The sequence below is a fragment of the Marmota monax genome, unplaced genomic scaffold, assembly GCF_021218885.2.
Source record: "Marmota monax isolate L192 unplaced genomic scaffold, Marmota_monax_Labrador192_F-V1.1 WCK01_AAM20220418_F8-fsc00040, whole genome shotgun sequence".
NCBI classification, from domain to species: Eukaryota; Metazoa; Chordata; class Mammalia; order Rodentia; family Sciuridae; genus Marmota; species Marmota monax.
The window spans coordinates 11,811,828-11,832,066 of NW_026692782.1; the positions used below are offsets into that span (position 1 = coordinate 11,811,828).

Below are 20,239 nucleotides of genomic sequence, written 5' to 3' on the forward strand. Positions count from 1 at the left end.
TCACTTTGAATTTCCCAAAGATGGTGCCATTGGTCAGATGTGTGCTGAACTTCCTACCAAAGTAAAGCAGTAGTTTGCCTGTGATCCTGACAGCTGAGCTGAGGAAGGAGAGTCAGTAAGACATGGAGGCCTATCAAGGGTTGGGACAACGGATAAGAGTCTACTGAGTAGACAAGAGTAGAAATTTCTGAAGTTATTGAGAGAGGGGCTCTACAGTTAACAACCAGGTTAAAACCAAGGACTACACTCCGATTGGTGGAAGAGGGGCTGAAAAGGCTACTCCAGACTAGAATTCCCAAACTTCAAAGGTCTTCACAGTGAGAAGCAGCACAAAGCAAGGGAAGGAGTACTCGGACCTGAGTTCTAACTCCATTTCTGCCAGTCCGGCCTTTTCACACTTTAGCAGTCACCACCACTCATCAGGAAAAATCAGGAGGTTGACCAGATGAGTTCTGTGGGCTTCCAGCTAGAATTCAGGTTCTGTGAACTGAGGTTCTCCTCTCCCATTCTGGAGATAAAATAGGGCTCACAGCAGGTAGCAGCCAGTCATCCCCTCTCACTGGTGACTCTGGATCATGGGAGAGGACACATTTGATAGGGCAGACAAAGGGACGAGGGGCACGAAGTTACCTGGTCTTTAGTGGAGGAGATAGCTAAAAATAAAGTCTGGGGGCTGGGGATGTGGCTCAAGCGGTAGCGTGCTCGCCTGGCATACATGCGGCCCGGGTTCGATCCTCAGCACCACATACAAACAAAGATGTTGTGTCCGCCGAAAACTAAAAAATAAATATTAAAATTCTCTCTCTCTCTCAAAATAAATAAATAAATAAATAAATAAATAAATAAATAAATAAAGCCTGGGCTGTATCTTAGGTAGGGAGTCTGTGTTCCAGGATCCTCTTAGGAAAGACTACTCAGAAGCAGAGCCTTTGCCATACCTTTGTAAACCACCAAGAATGGGGAAGATCCCCAATACCCCGGAATAGGAGGCCCCTGCAAGTCCCAGTCTTTAAGAGGTTCTAGATCAACATGACTGGCAATAAGGCCTAGGTGGCTATCTTCTCAGCTCAAGATGTGCGGAGTCAAAGCTTTGGTTCTATGCAGAGGCGATGTAAGATAGAACTGAATCTCAGAGGGAAAGACGAGGCTACTCACTGTTTTGGGTACAATCTGTTTCTTGGGCTGCCCAATCTTGAAAGGAATCCTGGAAGAGACAGAGAGACGAGAATACCTGAGAAATGGGGAAGGATGTGGTTGAAAGAATGGATGCACCATGGGTGCTTCTGCCCCAAGAGGGTAAGGAGTGGCTGAAGCTCACTATCTGACACTGGTACCCCAAGCCCTGGAGGGCACAGGACCATCATACCCAGGGCCTTCTTCTAGAAAACAGATCCTCCTATCCAGTGTCCCATGCAGGCTCTTGGGCACCACCTCCTTCCCCAGCACATGTCTTATGAACGGTCTGTCATTTAAATACACAGCCATATATATATGGCAGGAAAGGGACACAGCCCCAGATAACAATCACTACAAACCTTGTGTCCTGAGGAGCTACAAATGAGAAATCAGAGGCTCACTGTAACAGCTGTCATTCTTGGAGACATGGCTTTTAAAACTCCCCACAAAAATCACTATCATCTATACTAGGTGCTTCATTGCTTCTCTACAGGGGGACAAACTGTGGGTCTGCAGGCTTCTTGGGAAGCTGAGGAAAAATGACAAATTACATGGCCATTAATGAATGGTTGGGCTGGGTTAATCCCCTGGGAAAATGGACAAAATCTAAATGCAGCTAACTCGGAGAAACTGGGATCCAGCCTGAGTCTTCCCAAAACTTGCTAAGAAGCTCTGCACCTCAGAGTACCCACTGTAACCTGGAAGAAGCCTGGCCTAAGGGAAGGAAGGTCACGGGGGTAGGACTTGAGTCGAGGAGCAACTACTTGGTCCACCTCCCTAAGCAGGCTGTCATTTGGCAGCTAACTGCTACACTGAGACTTACTTTCCTCCTCTGTAAAATGAGTGTAGCAAACTAGAAAATTTAGAAGTTTCCTCCAGATACTGAAAATTCTGATTCTATTGAGCCCAAGAAGAGAACTATGGCCAAGTTGGAAAGCCAACACAGTACAACCCAGTAGTGACAGGAACAGAGTGCCACTGCCTCACCTAGTGGCAGGTAGGAAGTGAGGGAATCCCTGGAAGCAGCTGGAAGGGGCCAAAGCTGGCTTCTCCCACGGCTCTCCTAGAAGCTGTGGGGTACAGGTAGAGGCTCTGCATCCGAACCTTCCATTCCATCGGCCCCATCCTACCTTCCACTCACGCCCCCTTGTCCCAGAGCCTGCTTGCATTTAGCCCAAACTGACCAACACTGCTGCTACACCCAACGGTATAATTAACTACCGATAATAACCCCAGACAACAAGCCAGTTGAGGGGATGGGCAGCCTGAGTCACAGAGGTTTAAATTTAATTTCTGGAGGACATCCTGTTTATTGTTAACCCAGCCCCATAATTTGGGAGTGTTAACCCTTTGGGGGCTGACTGGTTCACGTGGCTTCTGTAAACTAATCATCTCAGGCTATGCAACTACCAGAAAGGAAAGGTAAGCTACGGAAGCCAGGGAAGAAAAATCGAAATTGCTGTTTCCCTTTCTTGAACCCAAAGAAAAAAGGTTCAAGGTAAGGTGAGTCTTCTCTGCAGGCCCCTGGTTTCTTTCCCCACAATTCAGGGACTGGAGTTGATGGATGCTGAACAGCTGTCCTCAAGGGCCATTTTGGAGACAGTGCAAATGAGGTCCTGGTGGCCTTGTAAAAAGATGGCTCCTGTTCTGTGGGAGGCCTGCTGCAGTGTACAGAGTTCTAACCAGGAGGCAGAAAACCTGGTCTCTGCCTTACTAGCTTTGTGATTTGAACAAATCACAATCACTCTGGAGTCATTTCTTCAACTATGAAACAAAGGAGTTACAACAGCTGGTCTGTTCCACATATCTAGACAGAATCTCATTCTAGAATGTGGGGAGTGGGATGAGAATCCTGAAGAATCCTTGGAGTCTACACTACCTGCAGACCAGGAACCAAGAAAGTCAGAACTTAGTTTCCATTATTTGTAGTGCCACAGCTTCTCTCTAAATCTTAATTTAGAATCACAGTATTTTTAGAACTGCAAGTCACCATAGAATTTTTTTTTTTTCTGTTCAACCCTCTCATTTTGTAGACAAGGAAGCAGATCCAGAGAAGTTCAATGACTATCCTAGGGTCATTGTGCTGGTTTATAAGAAAACCAGGAAGAAAACCACCAGGGACCCTGACTTCTGGCCATTTTCTCTCTGCCACTCACAGTTCCATACTCTTTTCACATGGATTTCTTAGATGTATTTGATCAAAATGCTTAGTCTTAAAGTACCACGGGATCAGAAGGCGCTCATGGTTCTTTAAGAGACTGGAAATGAAAGAGAAGAGCGCTGTTTGGAACTGGGGCTTTGCACAAAGAGGTGACATGTACCACACAGACTGAGCTGGCTGCTCCTTATATTTCCACTGCAGCTCTGACAATCACATATAATTTTATCAGGCTAGTCTGATTATTTCTTACCTCATAGCCCAAAAGCCATCTATCTGGCAGAACACCTTTATTTTTTAAAAGAAAAATAAACGTAGAAATTTTATATTCAGAAAATTTGTAAAGAAAGTATAATTCCCACCCCTCCCCTCAGTTTCCTCACTTTAACTAGGAGCTGCTCCAGGTTCATCTTGTACATTTCCTGCTCCAGCCCTGGGGTCGGTGGAAGAACTTGCATTAGGTTTCAACATGCCTCTGTATTATGGTCTCAACCTTCCTTTCAGCCTTCTTTCTCAATCACCCAATTCAACTACTCTGACTCAGGCACATGGCCATTTGTTAATCCTTCAGGTTTAGACTCTAAAACTTTCTGTTCCAAATTGGGACTTTTTAAATTTTTTCTAGTACTGAGGACTGAACTCAGGGGTATTCTACCGTTGAGTTATACCTCCAGTTCTTTTTAAAATTTGAGGCAGGGTCTTGCTAAGCTGCTGAGGCAGGCCTTGATCTTGTGATCCTTCTGCCTCAGGCTCCAGAGTTTCTGCAATCGAGGGTATGTGCCACCATACCTGGTCCAGAGAGGGACATTTTTGAGTGGTCATCATCAGGATAGTTTAATTATACAGGGAAACAGGGACATGGCCACACCACCCAAACAGAACACCTTTCCTCCTCCTGACTCACTTCACATTATTCTCAGGTCTACAGTCTTGCTTAAATAGCCTTTTACAGTTTTATCCCTTCAAAGAATAAAACATGCTCATGAGAGAAAACTTGAGGATATAGAAAAAGAGGATGGGTGGGGGGAGGAGAAGAAAAAAACCCAGTCATAATAATCTCATATCTAAAAGATGACCATGGTTAATGTTTTAGTAGTATTCATTATATTTTTTTTACAATTTGCAGAGAGAAAAACTGAGGCAAGTAGACTTTTTGTAAAAATAAATCAACCCCCCCTCCTTTTTTTTTATTACAAAAACAACACCTGATTGGTGTTAAAAACTTGGAAGACATGGAAAAACTGAAAGGACAAAACACAAACATAATCATCCCCACAAAGGAGAAAGTAAGCAGTAATATCCTGAATCTCAGTGTGTACCTGTATTTGTATACATATATACACGTGAATATTTAAATACCTTTTTAAAAGTTAAGGAAACAGGAGTGTTTTGCTACTGATCTAAGTTCTACTTTTACCAAAGTTACACATATGCATAGTTTAGTAAGGCAACAAAGTTTAAGTTAACACATTAGTCCCTAGGCCCCCTTAACCTCATTTGCCTGAGACAGCCATTTCAACTCAGTTGTTTTATTTGCTTTTGGCATTCACATTTGCATCTCTATACAGAAATGCTCATATTCCTTCCTCTTGATCACTATGGCTTTTATTTTTTATTTTTTTTTTGGTACCAGGGATTGAACCCATGGTGCTTAACCACTGAACTGTATCCCCAAGCCTTTTTATATTTTATTTAGAGACAGGGTCTCACTAAGTTGCTGAGGCTAGCTTTGAACTTTCGATCCTCCTGCCTCAGCATCCTGAGCTGCTGGGATTACAGGTGTGCACCACTGCGCCTGGCTTGATCACTATGCTTTAAGCACTGGGTACTTACTGTGGAAGACAGGGTTTGACCAAACAGAAACAGTTTTGGATGCTACCTCCACTCTCTTTCCATAGTTATATCCTGACTTAACAATTATGAGGATATCGTGCTGTTTTTCACACCAAGTGTGAGAGCCAATGGGTTGCTCAGGGCAGTCAAACAGGAAGCCTGCAGTGCTAGCCCATGTATACAACAACCTCCTTAGGGTTTCCCAGCCAACCCCCCATCTAAGTCACTTCTAATTCCCAACCAACAGAAACTATTGTTATTTTGAGCCATAGAGTCGTGGGATCATTTGTCATGAAGCAGTACGTAACTAACAACACTGCATATTTTTTACTTTTCTTGTCTATGGACTTATCCCTGATTCAATCTGTTGTCTGACTCCACTCCTGGTATATTTATTCTTTTCAGTTGCTCCCATGGTCATCTTGAAGCTTCTCCACTGGAGCCTCAGCCCTGCCCATCAGGACTGTCTGCAGGACTGTCTGCCCTTGGTCCCTGCTGTGTAGCTCTCATGCCTGGCTCTCCCTTCATGATGATGATCCTTACTGGGATGCCTTTGACCTTTTTCTCATTAGCCCATCTCCCATCTTCTCTTTCTTGATTTACTCCTCATTTTGGTGGAAAAAAAGGGTATGAAAGATAATTTTTTTTCAGACTTTGCATAAAATTCTTTTTTTCTACCACCAGGATAGTTTGACTGGGTATAGAATTATAGGCTGGACATAATTTCTTTTAGGATTTCAAAGGCACTGCTTCATAGTCTTCTGGTGCTGTTGTGAAATCTGAAGCCACTCTGATTTCTGTCCTTTGTGTGTGGCCTATTTTTTATTTTCTTTATATGAGTTTATAGGATTGTGTTCATCCTGAAGTTGTATAATCTTATAATGATGTATCTGTTTTATCCATTGTACTAAGTAGGAGAGTTATAATTTTGCAATTTATAATCTTTAGTTCTAGGATTAAAAAAAAAATTATTGCTGGGCAGAATGGTGCACACCTGTAATCCCAGCAACTTGGGAGGCCGAGGCAGGAACTTCAGCATTTTAGCAACACCCTGTCTCAAAAATTAAAAAATAAATAAATAAAAAGGATTGTCATGTAGCTTAGTGTTAAAGTGCCCTTGAGTTCAATCCCTAGTACAAAAACAAAACAAAACAAAAAAATAAAACAGTAACACCCAAAATACCCAAAAACAAATAAAAAAATTGTCATCTCTTCTCCATTTTGTTTTTTACTTTTTCAAATTTTTTTACTTTTTTAATTTTTAAAAATTTTTTAATTGTAGATGGACACAATACCTTTGTTCATTTGTTTTTATGTGGTGCTGAGGATCAAACCTGGTGCCTCACATGTGCTAGGCAAGCGCTCTACCAGTGAGCTACCACCCCAGCCCCTGTTTCTTACTTTTGATATTGTTTTAATTTTGATGGTGATCCTACTTGGCTGGTCCTCTCTGTTTCTCAACATTTCATCTTCTACTACTTTCATTTTCTAAATGAAAAAAAATGAGTTTTATTCATTTCTATCAGATTAAAAAAAATCATGACTTTAATCCCAACGAGATGTATTCAATTCAGTGCATTAGGCAAAAGAAATCCATTTGCTAATAAAAAAGCATCTGGTCAGTCTTATATTGTAACCCAATCTAATAACCACCACCATAATGCCTTGGAATGCCAAGGCTGAAGTTTTCACATGTTTTTTACTATATATTATTTTTTTAAATTTTACTACCAGACCTTTAATTTCTAAGAGTTCTATTTAATTTTCAGAATGTCCCTTTCTTCTTTTATGGTATCCTGTTTTTATTTCACAGATGTCTTATCTAAGGATCTTAATAACAGCTTAAAAAGAAGTTTCTTCTCTTTTTATAGTCTCAGTTTCTCTCCAAGCTGTTTTTTTTTTAATTATTTAATCTTTTTTTTATATTAAATGCTTTCTGAGGGTGTACAGCACTTCTTGGTTGCCTGCTCACATATAAGACTGGGTGATGAAAGAAATCTAACTAGCAACTGTGAGCACATGAATAAAGCTGGTCTATTGTGTAGAGTGGTCTGGCCAAACACTTTGGGAGCAACTCCCTGATGTCAGTCTCTTCCTAGTCTTTTCTCCTGGAAGGTAAAATTCCTTAGAGAAGATTCTACCTAATCTCTTGCCTTGGGAATAAAAGCCCAGCAAAGTGTTCTGGGAGCTCAGCAAGTGGAAGATTTTGTGTGTGTGTGTGTGTGTGTGTGTGTGTTGGGGGAGGGGAAGGGCTGTGTCTTGGAAATTCATGCCATAGTCACTTCATCCTCATGACTTCACCATGGTAGTCCTACCATCATCTGTGCTTCTCTCAGAGGTAGGTCCCTGTTTTGTGGGTCTGAAGCTTATAAAATTTTGCAGGTCTCTTTAAAGAAAAAGAATACAAGGGCTGGGGTTGTAGCTCAGTGGCAGAATGCTTGCCTAGTGTTCATGGGGTCCTGGGTTCAATCTCCAGTACTGCAAAAAAATAAATAAAAAGAGTGCCAAATAATAAATAGAAAAATAGATATTAAGATGAAAATTTAAATGGATAAAAAAGCTTAATAAATAATCTTTAAAAGTGAACAAATGACACAAACATCAGAAAGTCAAAAATAACCTATTATTTTTTATTAATCATCTGCCTGACACACCTCTATATTTTTACCCCTACATTTTTTGCCGCAGTCTTTTATTGCCTCTGCATGTGACAGAGCTGGTAGCATAATTTTCTTGAGTGAAAAGAAAGATAATTCAGTCTTTCCTCTAGTATGGTTGACTGAAATTTGTTTTCCACTACTGACAGTTTAGAAAAGCTTTTTTTCTAGCTTACTGGTAATGTATAAATATAAATTTTGGGATTGTTGTAAAATTTAGGAAAATCTCATGTTTCTTTCACAAACAAACTATAAGATTTCAGGGCACATTTCAAGATTTTTCGTACAGTGACTAATCTTCAATGCTCTCTATTAATGACAGTAACCAGTTTGTCATTGATGTCCTTGTAGGAGGGCATATCATGAGTTCTATTATCTTTGTTATGTCTTTAATGTTAAATCTACCAGAAATTTCAATGTTTTATCAGTGTTTTCATATGATCTGTTCCTCCTCTTCATTAACTGCATTATCAAACAATCATCACTCTTACTTAAAATTGATCTTATTCTCTTAATGGATTAGTAGCTTTTGGGACCATTTGAAAAATGCTGTTATGCTTTGCTTGATTTCAGACTGATTTCTACTGATTTAAATGCTCACCTTTATCACTTGTACTTCATTCACTTTACAACTTGTATTCCATTTTTAAAGTTTTCTTTATTTTGTACTAAAGATTGAACTCAGGGGCACTGTACCACTGAGCTACATCCCTGGCCCTTTTAAATTTTATTTTGAGATAGGGTCTTGCTAAATTGCTGAGACTGGCCTCAAACTTGGGATCATCTGTCCTCAGTCTCCTGAGTCATTGGGATTACAGGTGTGCATCACACACCTGGCTGTATTCCATTTTAGAATCAAATTTTTTAGTTTTTAAATAAATTTAAAGATACTAAAAAAAGTATCCTTCGTATAGTTCTAACTCTCTTGAGTCAGCAATTTCTCACTTGTTTTATTAAAAATTTCTGCCAGGTGCAGTGGTGCATGCCTATAGTTCCAGTGACTTGTGCCAGTACCACAATATATTAATTACTGTAGCTTTAAGGTAAGTTTTAATACTGGGGAGTGATTCCTTTAACTTTGTAGTTCTTTGTTGAGATTATTTTGACTCTTCTGTGTTCCTTCCATTTACATATTAATTTAATTTTTAAAAAATATTTAAATCTTCACTGAATTCAAAAATTATTTTGAGTGCATGAATACCAGTTGTTTTAATACTATTTAAAAAATACCTTTGATTCAGGTGGGATGGCACACGCCTATAATCCCAGTGGTTCAGGAGGCTGAGGCAGGAGGATTGTGGGTTCAAAGCAAGCCTCAGCAATGGCAAGGTACTAAGCAACTCAATGAGACCCCGTCTCTAATTAAAAATTAAAAATAGGGCTTGGGATGTGGCTCAGTAGTTGAGTGCCCCTGAATTAAATCCCTGGTAAACCCTGCCCCCAAAACAAAACAAAACAAACAAAAAAAACTTTGAAAAACCATTTTATCAGTGTTAAATACTTCTACTATTCCATATCATAAACCAACCGACTCTTTTGCCAATAACATAGATTATTTAGATTTAAAAAAGCTCCTAATACCTAGTAGAGTGAATCCCTCCTTTCTAGGTAATTTCTGGGCTATTTTCTTTTGTAATTCAAGATAAATTTCAAAATCATCTTATGTGTCCCCTGCTCCCCACTGTGATAAACTGTGCAAATATACTTCCCAATATCAAGCCATCCTTTCATTACTGAAGTGACTCTGCTTGGCAAAGGGTACAGGCTAATTAACTTTGAGGTGTCTATGTCTTGCTTTCTGATTATGATACCTAGTTCCTCAAAGGCAGGGAATGAATATAATGCTTCTTTGTGACCCTGGCAAAGCACTTGTACTAGGCACAGTGCTACTGCCAGTCTTTTCATGGGTCAATAATTAATCAATATTTATCAAAGACCACTTTTGTGCCAAGCACTGTGCTAGGTTCTACAGACATCAGGATGAACAAGACAGACTTAATGATTTCATGGAGATTACAGTTACTACAGTTTATGCACATAGAAAGCACTGAATAATTAAATGAATGAGTAAAATAAGTGCATTGCTCTAGGGCCTTGAAAAACACGAAACTGTGATTTAAAGTTCCTGAAAAAAGCTACTCTTAGATAAGGCTACATAAAGAGCCAACAAAAGTAACATCCATGTCTTTGGCCTCCTAATTCCCATGTGATCAAACCCCAGTCAGCTGGGTTGAGGAACAGCACATGTAGCGGAGACCAAGAAAACAGAGCTGGCCTCCGCCTTCAAAAGTAGAGCCTGGACAAGTTCTTGGAGCACGGGTCAACAGGAAATGTTTTAAAGAGGATATATGAAGGGAGAGGAGTCTCCTGGGTTTATTCCGAGGCTGCCAGACACATCTCACTGTCAGACACATTACCAGACAACTGGAGTAGGTGCCCTGATGGAAGGAGCAGGTTCTCTGCCACTGAAATGAAGTGGAGTGAGAGGTGGCATGGAGAAGGCAGGAGAAAAGAGCAACCCAACTACACTTTACCAGGCTCCACGTCTCTCCTGCCCTGTGGTTCAAGTCATGCTGGCATGTGGGACTCCCTAGGAAACAGCTGCTGCTTCTGAGGGCTGCAGCAAGAGTGACAGCATAGCAGTATCTCCAGGCACTGCTGGGTCACACGGGTCACCGCTCATGGTCCTCAAGGGCAGGGAGGACCATGAGGCTGCAGGACTTTTGCTCCTCCTTCTCCCAGCTTTCCTCAGTGTTCTCCCTGTGGCATTGTGCAGGGCAGGTGGGGGTAAGCAGAGGTCCAGTGAGAAGACGGGGCTTGCTCCCCAGAGAAGCTCTAGGAGAAATCAGGAGGGTTCTGGTCTCTGCCTCCAGAGCAGGAGTCCTTCTTGGTTCTGCTTGCTTTTCCAGAAACATCAGCACCAGAGGGCAGGAGAAGGGATATTTTAGTCTCAGCAACAAAGTGGAGAAAACAGTTCTCTCAGCCCCTAATATGCCCCACCTTAGGAAAGGAAAAAAGTTCAGTGTGTACAGAGGGAAAGGGGGGAAAAGATTCTATTTTCTTTCACAATAAAGAAAAGTCAACAGGATGTTCTCCAAAGCTACAAATATACTTTTTCAAACAGTAAATATCTCTATTAGCAGCATGATGCCAGTTGGCTAATTCTGTCTGTCTCAGTAAAACCTTTCCAAAAATGCTCCTGCTCTTGTGTAATGTCTATTTACAAAAACAGCTCTTTTGCATTTTCAATTTGCTGGGTTTCTCAATCTTTTGTTTCCTCACCCCCTCTACTGCAGAGGCAGAGACAAGAGGCAGACCCAGATGGCAGTTGGGTGGGGATCCCCTGGTCACCCCGGCAGATCTCTCCATCCCTGCCTTCTTGGGAGAGTCCTCCACTCCCATTACAAAGAAGAGTGGAGCGAGGTTAACAGCTTGACATGCTTCCCTGTCTTCACTTGGCTTCCAGAATTTGTTTCTAGTGAATGTGAGTCTGGTCTCGGCCTGGGGGGGAAAGAGCCCTGAAGTGACTCAGTCTCCTCTGCCCGGTACCCTTCTGATATCTCTGGCTGGGCAAGAGATGCACACTGCTGGGGGAGGTAAGGGAGGTGAGAAGGGAGGGAGGGCTGAGCAAGAGTGGGCGGTGGTTGATAGTGGCTGAAATCCTGGCTCCCCAGGGAGTGGTCTGGGCCTGAGTCACTGTCTCGGCAAGAGCAGGAAGGTGGGCGAAAGGCAGCAGCTTCTGCAGGCTACAAGGACCGCCCCCCCCCCCCCCCCCCCCCCGTCCTTCTGTGGCTCTGTCCTCGGGCTGCCACCTGTTCTGGTCTCAGGCCCTATGAGGCTGCCACCTTAAAAATCTGAGAGAGAAAGCAGGAGGGCCAGGGCCAGGCAGGGCTTATGTAGTCATCTGGCTCCGGTGGAACAGCTGCTTGTTGGATCCATCCTCTCCAGATGAAGGGCCAGCTGGCCGCAATGCCAAGGGCCAGGGAAAGTTCAGTCTGATCGAGGACATAAGAGACCCCCTCAGAGGGGCAGTGACCTGAGCTGAAACCATTCATCTCAGTGCCCATGACCACAGCCTCTGGCCTAATTAACTGGATCCAAAACCAGAGCACATGGAACATGACCCTGACCTGCCATCAGTCCAAGGAGGGGTGCATGTGTGTTTAAAAATAAAAGGCATGACTCTGTGACTTGGCTGACTTGTTACTGTGACCAGAACAATCCTTGGGCTCAGCTGTGATCCCTTCTTCCCCATGGCTCCCCAGGATGCCCTCTGAAAAGCAGACAGAATGAATCACACACGATGTTAGGTCATGTGAGAGTCAGGGGACATTCTAATTAAAGTGACCATTTATTGAGCATCTACTATTGCCAGATCCTATGCTTCTGATACATCAGTTCACTTGAAGTGGTCCCCTCCTATACTTCACTGGATGAAGATGGACTCCAGAGCCATAGTGCTGGGGTTAAAATCTTAGCTCTGCTGATCACTGGCTTGAGACTTAAGACAAGTTCCCTCGCCTTGCCAGGTTACAGGTTCCTTGTCTACGAAGTGGGATGAAAATCTACTTAACTCTACAAGGTCTCTGTGAAGGTTAAGAGTTTAATGCTTAAAACAGCACCCAAGCTTCAGTAAGTGGTCTGTAAGGATTTGCTGTGAGGGTGGGGGAGGGTATTTTGGTGAGGAAGATCACACCACGGCCCAGAAGGGGCGACTGCACTGAGTCACAAAGAGATAAGTATACTGCAGTGAATGGTTAGGAAATCTGAAACTATTTCTTCTGTTTTAAGGACAAGCAGCTGTCCCATTCCATAATGCATCATAACCAGGCCCAAGTTATACAACTGTTTAAACCTGAGTGGTGACTTCCTCCTGAACAGTGGAAGAATTTGTGACAGAAATGTGAAGGCTGCTGCAGCAACACCTGGAGGACAAGAAATTCAAGGAGGCAGGAGACTCTTAGTATCTGACAGACAAGTTGTCACCTATTCTATTCTAATCTTTAAGACTTGAGGGGTAGGAAACGGGTTTCCCCATTTTATAAGAAGAAAACATAAGGCATTCGGAGCTGACAGGCTTGCTCTGCTTACTCAGCAAGCAAGAGAAAAAGCTCAGATGGCCTCATTTCCACCCATAGGCTCACAGTGCCCAGGTGGAACTCTGAGAGCACCAGACCAGCAGTGCCACTTCTAAGGCATTCTCTCTAATCTCACTCTCACTTCAGTCTCCTACCCCCAGGAACTGATGAAGAGCTCCCACACTACCCTTTCCCTCTTCTCCGCTGAAAGTTTGGCCCTTGGGAAGCAGGAGGAAAAAGGAGCAGGGCTGAGGATGGAAACAGACTTTTGGTCCCTCCCTATATCATCGCGGGACTTTTGGTCCCTCCCTATATCATCGCGGGCCCTGGCCAGAGGGCAACCATTCTCATGCGATGGAAAGTGAGGTCTGCCCTGGTGATGATCAAAAAAAAAATAAAAAGTATGAAATACTGCAAACATTCAAAAAGTTATAGAGAATATATAGTAACTATTCACGGATCTACCAAATGGCTTTGTCAAATTCAAACTTTAAGCCATACTTGCTTCAGGTCTTATCTTTAAGCAATAGAGTCAGAACTTCAATGAGACTGAAGTCTTTGTATGGGTTTTTGTCCCTATGGTTTTCTTTTCTGGAAAGTGTTGGATAAATGTTCTTTTCAACTACCCCTCTGGATTTCTCATTTTAACCCTTCAAAAGCAACCAAACTAACAACACTATCTTTAGCTAGCTGGAATCAAAAGCTAGCTTCTAGTTTGAATAGTTATTTTTCTAACTGGGGTCCATGCAGAACAGTATCACATAGCTTCTGCGCCCCCCCCCCCCCCAAGTGCTGGTTTTTGAAGCCAGGGCACACAGATCACTTAGTCTACCTACATTATTCCATTATATACACATATCAAAGGTAGTCATAAAAGTAACTGAGGTGAGTTGTTCTTTAAAACACACAAAAAAGAACATACTAGGGTATATTGCACATATACTGAAATGCATGCATGTGAGTTGTAATGTCCAAAGATATTTCTAACCGCAAGTGTGCTCAAAATTTTTTGGAAGTTTTGGTCCAAGTTGGCCTCCCTGGCTCCTTTCTTTCTCTTTTCTGAGCTGTCCCACAGGCTACTGCCAAATAATCTGAATAAATCATTTCTTTTGTTAAGCCACTTTCCTGCTCAAGAACCTTCAATTTTCCAAAGGCCAGGCTCAATTTCAATTTCTCAGCATGGAACTGAAAGCACTATAAATGTGCCCCAAGCTAAGAATGCCAATTCTCACCAATGAAGCCTCTGCTCAACCATTATTCACTGCACCCAAACTGGCCTCCTGACTGTCTGCGCCAAATACTCTCAATACATCTCTCTGCACACACCTTTTCCATGCCATTCTGGTAGCCAGATCCCTCTCTCATTCGCCATGGAAACGGTATGTGCTTGATAAATCACAGTCCAGTTAAAATTCTATCTCCCACTTGAAGTCCTTCTTGTTGAAACCATGCTGACATTCAGTGATCAGATGTCCTTCCTTGGACTCCCTAGCACTTTGCAGACACTGGCTGAAGACAGGGTCTGACTCATAATCTTTCAAATGCCTTCCCAACACTTAACAGAGACCTCTGAATACTGTAAATGTTTAATAAGCATTAAATTAGCAAATATTTGTTGAGAATCATCTACATGCATCACATTACACAGATGCTCCTCAACATATGATGGGATTACACCCTAATAAACCCACTGTTAAGATAAAAAGATCTTGAATGAGAAATGCATTTACTACACCTAGCCTACAGAACACCCCACCTTAGCAACACAATCTGCAGTAGAATATCAGTTGTTTACCCTCAGGACTGCAGGGTGGATTGGGAGCTGCAGACCAAACCTGAGGAATACCCAAATTTAAGGGGCAAACTAGAGCCTATATTCAGAAAGGGATTACCATCTGCAGACAGACTCCATTCTTTTAACTCTGCCACTAGGACAGCAGACTGTGTGCTTGGGTTATCTATTTCAAGCTACACAGAGAAAGGTTGATGGGCCACAGTGAGCAACCAAACCAGAACCTGAACACAGCACTCTACCTCCCAAACTTTTCTGTACTTCCTCTAATTTCCTTCTTTCTCAAACTACCAGACCCCTAGATATAGGAAGAGTTCCTCCCGTGTTCTTTCTTGTCATAAGATCATCTAGGTATATGGTTCCAGGGAAGGCTACTATTCCTGGAGACAGCTAAATTAGATTAAGATCATTACACTTAATTCTACTTAATTCTCTCACCATCCCATAATAAAGACAAACATACAAAAGTAGAGAGAAGAGGAAGGGAGAGAGAGAGGAAGGAAGAGAGAAAAGGGGGGAGAGGGAGGGGAAAGCATTTGGCTTGGGGTCAAGATATGAATCAGTGATCTAAGATGTGAATATCGAATGCTTTCTTCCTGGTAAGAGAGATCACTGAGTTGTCTTGCTGAAAGGCAAATGGGTAGATAATGCAGTAAGGCAGCAGGTACCCACTAAATAAACTGGGTGGGCGGGCTGCCTGCACAGAGGAAGCAGAGAACAAAACCTTCTCAATCTTCACGTAAAGTCCACAGTGTGCATAGGGCATCAATATTGGACATTTCTCACTGTGACATTTTGAAAGCCCAGCCTATAACAGAACAATGGTTACCCTTTGGGGACCATGGGCCATGTGCCCCTAGGCCTTATTTAACTATGGCTGGCATAGCCCATGTACTTGGTGAACTTGACCTTGGGCATCAGCCTCCCATGATGTCTCTACGTCACTCTGGTCTCTTCCCCTACTGAGAATTCCAGTCTCAGATGAATGGATGGATTCATTCTGGGAGCAGGAAAACCACTCTGGGAATGAATCAGAAGCACCCAGCCCTGGTCCCCTTGCCAGCCATTGAGCTAGGAACTGAGTGTAATTGTGTGTCCAGGCGCCGGTGCTGGTCCCCTCACATGGAGAGAGGGTCAGGGTCCACGCAAGATATGACGTCGGCGCCCTCTAAGGAGGAAAAGAAAGGAATCTCAGCTTTGAGGGACAAAGCACCCTTTTGGTTGTGACCCTCAGTCCAAGGAGGTACCAAGATGTGCATATACTGGTAAATTAGTTCTACTTCACAAAAATCTCAGCTCCTGTTTGTTAGACAGCTGCCAATTTCAATTCTCTCCAACCTCATGGACTTTAGGAAATGGGGGGCTAGTTTTTCAGATTAGAAACTTTCTGCAAGACAAGAGGAAACAACTTGCCTCAGCTCATCCAGAGAATAATTTACCTTCAGTGGTCTCTGTTCTATTGTTCTTCCAATTAGAGAAGAAAAGATGAATTCAGTTTTTTAATTTGTAAGTGCCAATCAAAACAACATAAAGCATGTGACTTTCTGCTTCTTACTTAAAAAATCTGGCAAGAGAACTCCAAAGATTCAGGATGCAGAGGACAAGATAATACCTTATCATACTTATAAGGCCTAGGGGCACAAAGGATAACCATTGTTCTGGGGTAGGCTGGGCTTTCAGAATGTAACAGTGAGAAATTTCCAATGTTGATGTTCTATGCATATTGTACACTTTGCATAAAGAGTGGTATATTACAAGGTTGGGAGTCCCAGTCCAGCATTTTAAGAAAGAAATTTCTCTAAGGGAACTGAAGAAAGGGAACTTTGCCCATCACTAGCCAGGTTATAACAAGAAAAGTTACCTTTTTAGGGTTCAGCCCCTGTTGGCCTCCTGCAGAAAAAGACGGAGGGAAAAGGAGCAGCTCCAGCTGGGGCTTATCAGGGGATTTCTCCAGGCTTCCCTCTCTTGCTGCTGACTGTCTGACATTTGCCCATCAATCTTGGGCTAAGAAGCAGGTGGAGGAGGGGTCAGAAATGGTTTGAATATTATATTAGAGAGCTAGCCTGGACACTGATTGACATCAGCTGCTTGTGGCCAGGGGTGGGTCTCTGCTGATGGCCGAACATCAGCGGGCAAAATCCTTCCTGAAGGATAATCTACTATTTTCATTTATTCATAACTGATTATCATGCACTCACTTTGCACAAACAAGTTAGACTCTGAGCATGTTCCCTACATTAGTGTGACTGGGTTTTAATTCATCTTGCACATTTCTGGGGGTCAAATTATTCATGCAAGTGCCTTAGAGGTGGATCTCCTGAGGTTCAGATGTTGTGAATATACAGGTTCTTGGGCCTGATGGCAAGATAAGAGCCCTCACAATGCAGCCTCTAAGGAAGCTCCATGGTTGTCTCCTGGGGACGTAAATAATCCAGACCCAGTAACAGGGATTGCGAACTGAATCTTACAAAATAAATCAATCACTAAACATTATGAAGTGTCTACCATGACCCAAATATCACAGAACTCTGCGGCAACTGGAGTAGTGACTCCACTACTCTGAAGACTCCTTGGCATCTATTCTCATGGTTTCAGTTTCCTTAAGGTTCAAAGCTTCTATTTTAGAGGGAGAGTAGTGGGTCATGGCCCCGGAAAAGACTTAAACCTAGTCCAATCCCACACTGGGCGGGTGAATGTAGATTGTCATTCTGGCCCCTTCCAAAGGAAATTCACTTTTAATCTTTTGAAGACGGTAAAGTGGTGCAAAAACCAGTTATCTGAAGGCGAGTAGTTTTTGTTCACTAATCTGAGGCAGGCGGGCGGCGGTGGAGAGATGTTCTCGGGGGCCAAAGAAGACACCAACTCTACTTCAACAGATACTTAATGAAAGAGAGAACAAGGAAGTCCTTCACTCAAGGAGATGGGAGGAAACGGGTCCGGCTCCTTGGAAGAGACAGAGTAGGAAACAGGATCAGACGCGGGGTCCCAGGCTAAGGGCATCCCCCGGCCCGTATCCCAGGGATTCCTGCGTAGAGCAGGCGGCTCTCCAGGAACGACCCCGGAGCTGGGGCTCTCGGGCCGGCTCTGGGGTGAGGGGTCGGTGCAGGAAGGGCGGGTGCCGGGACTCCGAAGTGACGCAGAGGCCAGACGCACGGCGGGCTGCGGCTCCAGCCATCCCCTGCCGCCCCGGCCTCACTCACCAGCTCATGGTCCCGAACCTGGGCCGCCCGCCGGGGTCCTCCGCCGCAACTCGGTCCTCTGGGATCACTTCCGGATTCAGACAGTCTCCAGGAAGTGACGCAATCACGCCCCCTCTGCCCGGAAGAGGCAGGCAGGAGGGCGGGACCCGGCGGGTTAACCCTTTGGCCGCCGCGTGTTGGCCGCGGAGTTTCCCTTGCTGGCGACTCTCCTGCCCAGGCTTGGGGTTCTGAGGCTCGGCCTGCCGCCGAGGCAGGAGGACCTCTGGAGGCGTTTTCAGCCGTCGACACCGACTCACAAAATTCTCTTCCGCTTCCCAATAAGGGTCCTTAACAGGCTCATCACCTGTCTTGAGGTTTCTAGTCCTGAGACTGGGGAGCAGTGTCCATGGGGTAAGGATCCATTGGACACACAGTGTGAGGGAGACTCAATTTGCCCTGTACTCTTCCAGTTTTTAAATGTTATATTCCACACATGCATTGCGTGTTACAATAAATAGATCTTTCCCTCCTTCAGGGTGGCCCAGGGCTCAAATGCAAATAAAATAGGTGCTTTGTGGGCTGAAATATTATGTAGATCTACTCAACAAGACTCTGAGTAAGGATTGCTCCCTAGCTGCTGGTCCTTCCCTTCGGTGGTCTCCTCTACAGGACCCAATGATGTGAATGGTCCCACTCTTTCTATGCCTTCATTTAATAAATATTAACTGAGCTCCTGCAATTTTGCAGGATCTTTCAAATCTTAAGGATACAGCCACACAAAAGAAGTATTGATCCTGCCCTCTGCCCTCCTAGAGCTGCTTTCTTGCAGAAGGAAGTAAACAGGCAGTTACAGTAATAATACAGGAAGGGATATAACAAGACTAGGGCAGCCTGTAAGGGGACCCCTAAGTCTCATGTGGGGCAATAGTGAAGGTTTCCAGGAGGAGCCATTGTGGAAACCAAGCTCTGAGGTGGAATCAGGCCAGCTGAATCTGAGATGAGGGGTGTGGAGGGCACACAGAGGGAACTTGCCATGGCTAAGAAGAGGACTGAGGCCCAGTAAGGAGACAGAAGAGCTGGCAGTGATGTCCATGCTGGCCCCCACAAAGACCTGCTTTCTGAAATTCTTCAAATGACCCTCAACTGTTTCATAAGCTGCCTGGGGAGCAACCAAGGCAGTGATCTAGACAATAAGAGATATATGATTTGTTCTGACATACTAGGGTGCAGTAGAGGGCTCAGAGTGTGGGACATAGGGGCAAGTCTCTAATTTGTGTTTTCTGTTTCCACTCAAAAGGGTTCACAGTTTAATTCAAACAAGTTTTCTAGTGAAAGGTGGCTCCCCAAGCACATCACATAGATCAGCTTCATCACCATGTTATTTTTCAGGAAATGGGCCAACATGAACACTAGAACAGCCTTGGAGAGAAAAGAAGTCCCCAAAGGGCAGCCTGGGTAGAGAGTATGGGTGGAGAATGGTCAGTCCTTGCAGCCTTGCAGAAGATTTAATGGATGGAAGGGGTGCTGTGTGTTTTTGAGTCTCCTGGTGCTTTAGCACCTGTGGATGGCTCCCCCACCTACATCCTGCCTTCTCCCATACTCTGTCTTCCTCAGGGATTCTGCAATGATAAATATTTCCAAAAATGTTAGCCTGCCATATACCAAGGGAAGTCTGTTTCAGGGATGGGAGTGGAGGTAGCAGACACATCTTGTAGGATGAGAATGAATGGGTTCTGGACTAAAAGACTGGAGGATACCAAGGTTCTAATTCCATATTTGACAACATGACTGACCTCAGACAAAATGTGACCTCAGTCACATCTCTCCTGGCCTTGGTCTCCTCCTCTATAAATGAATGACAAGATAACATCACCAAAGTCTCCCACATTCAAATTCTTAGTCCACTGTCACATTGACTCTACAGGCTTTTGGGAATAGGTGAATAGAGGAGGCCAGTGAAGCAGGTCCTTAACAGAGGGACAAGCCCAGAGAAGTTGTTGCAGAGATGAAGCTAGGTATGAATCTTATGGGAGGGAAGGAGTCACCTGAGGCCTGACTGGGACTGTGCTCAAACCTTTAATGTAGTCAGCAAGGAATAGTCAGGGCCCTGGCTCTGGTTCCAAATGGCTTGAGGGTGTCTGTTCCTTCCTTAGGGCTTCATCATCCTTGGTCACAATGTAAAGGTTCCTGGTTCTATCTGGAATGGCAAATGGGTGTCATTCCATATGCTAACTTGGGTCTTTCATTGCTACCTGCTTGGAGTGTTGTGTTGAGGATTCTAGAGAATCTACCATTGGTGGGAGAGTTCTGTGATTGATTAGTAATGTCTGTCTTGGCCCAGTCATGGACATGTGATGTATATATGT

The 20,239-nt window shown here is 43.8% G+C and overlaps 1 protein-coding gene across 5 annotated transcripts in view; it reads right to left on the bottom strand.

The window, feature by feature from the left end:
• Positions 1 to 18,009, bottom strand: part of Bin3 (bridging integrator 3) — a 39,292-nt gene extending 21,283 nt beyond the window's left edge. For 2 of the 5 annotated variants that reach the window (XR_006852323.2, XM_046447684.2), the window contains exons 1-2: positions 1,156 to 1,193; positions 631 to 776 (exon numbers count right to left, since the gene is read on the bottom strand). Coding sequence is in view for 2 of the 5 variants with exons in the window: in XM_046447684.2 (XP_046303640.1) it covers positions 631 to 717 (87 nt within the window). In the remaining 3 variants the exon portion in view is untranslated. Of the gene's footprint in view, positions 1 to 630; positions 777 to 1,155; positions 1,205 to 17,894 lie in introns of those variants that run through there. The other 3 variants (XM_046447685.2, XM_046447686.2, XM_046447687.2) reach the window with 3 other exon arrangements.
• Between the last annotated feature and the right edge of the window lie 2,230 nt (positions 18,010 to 20,239).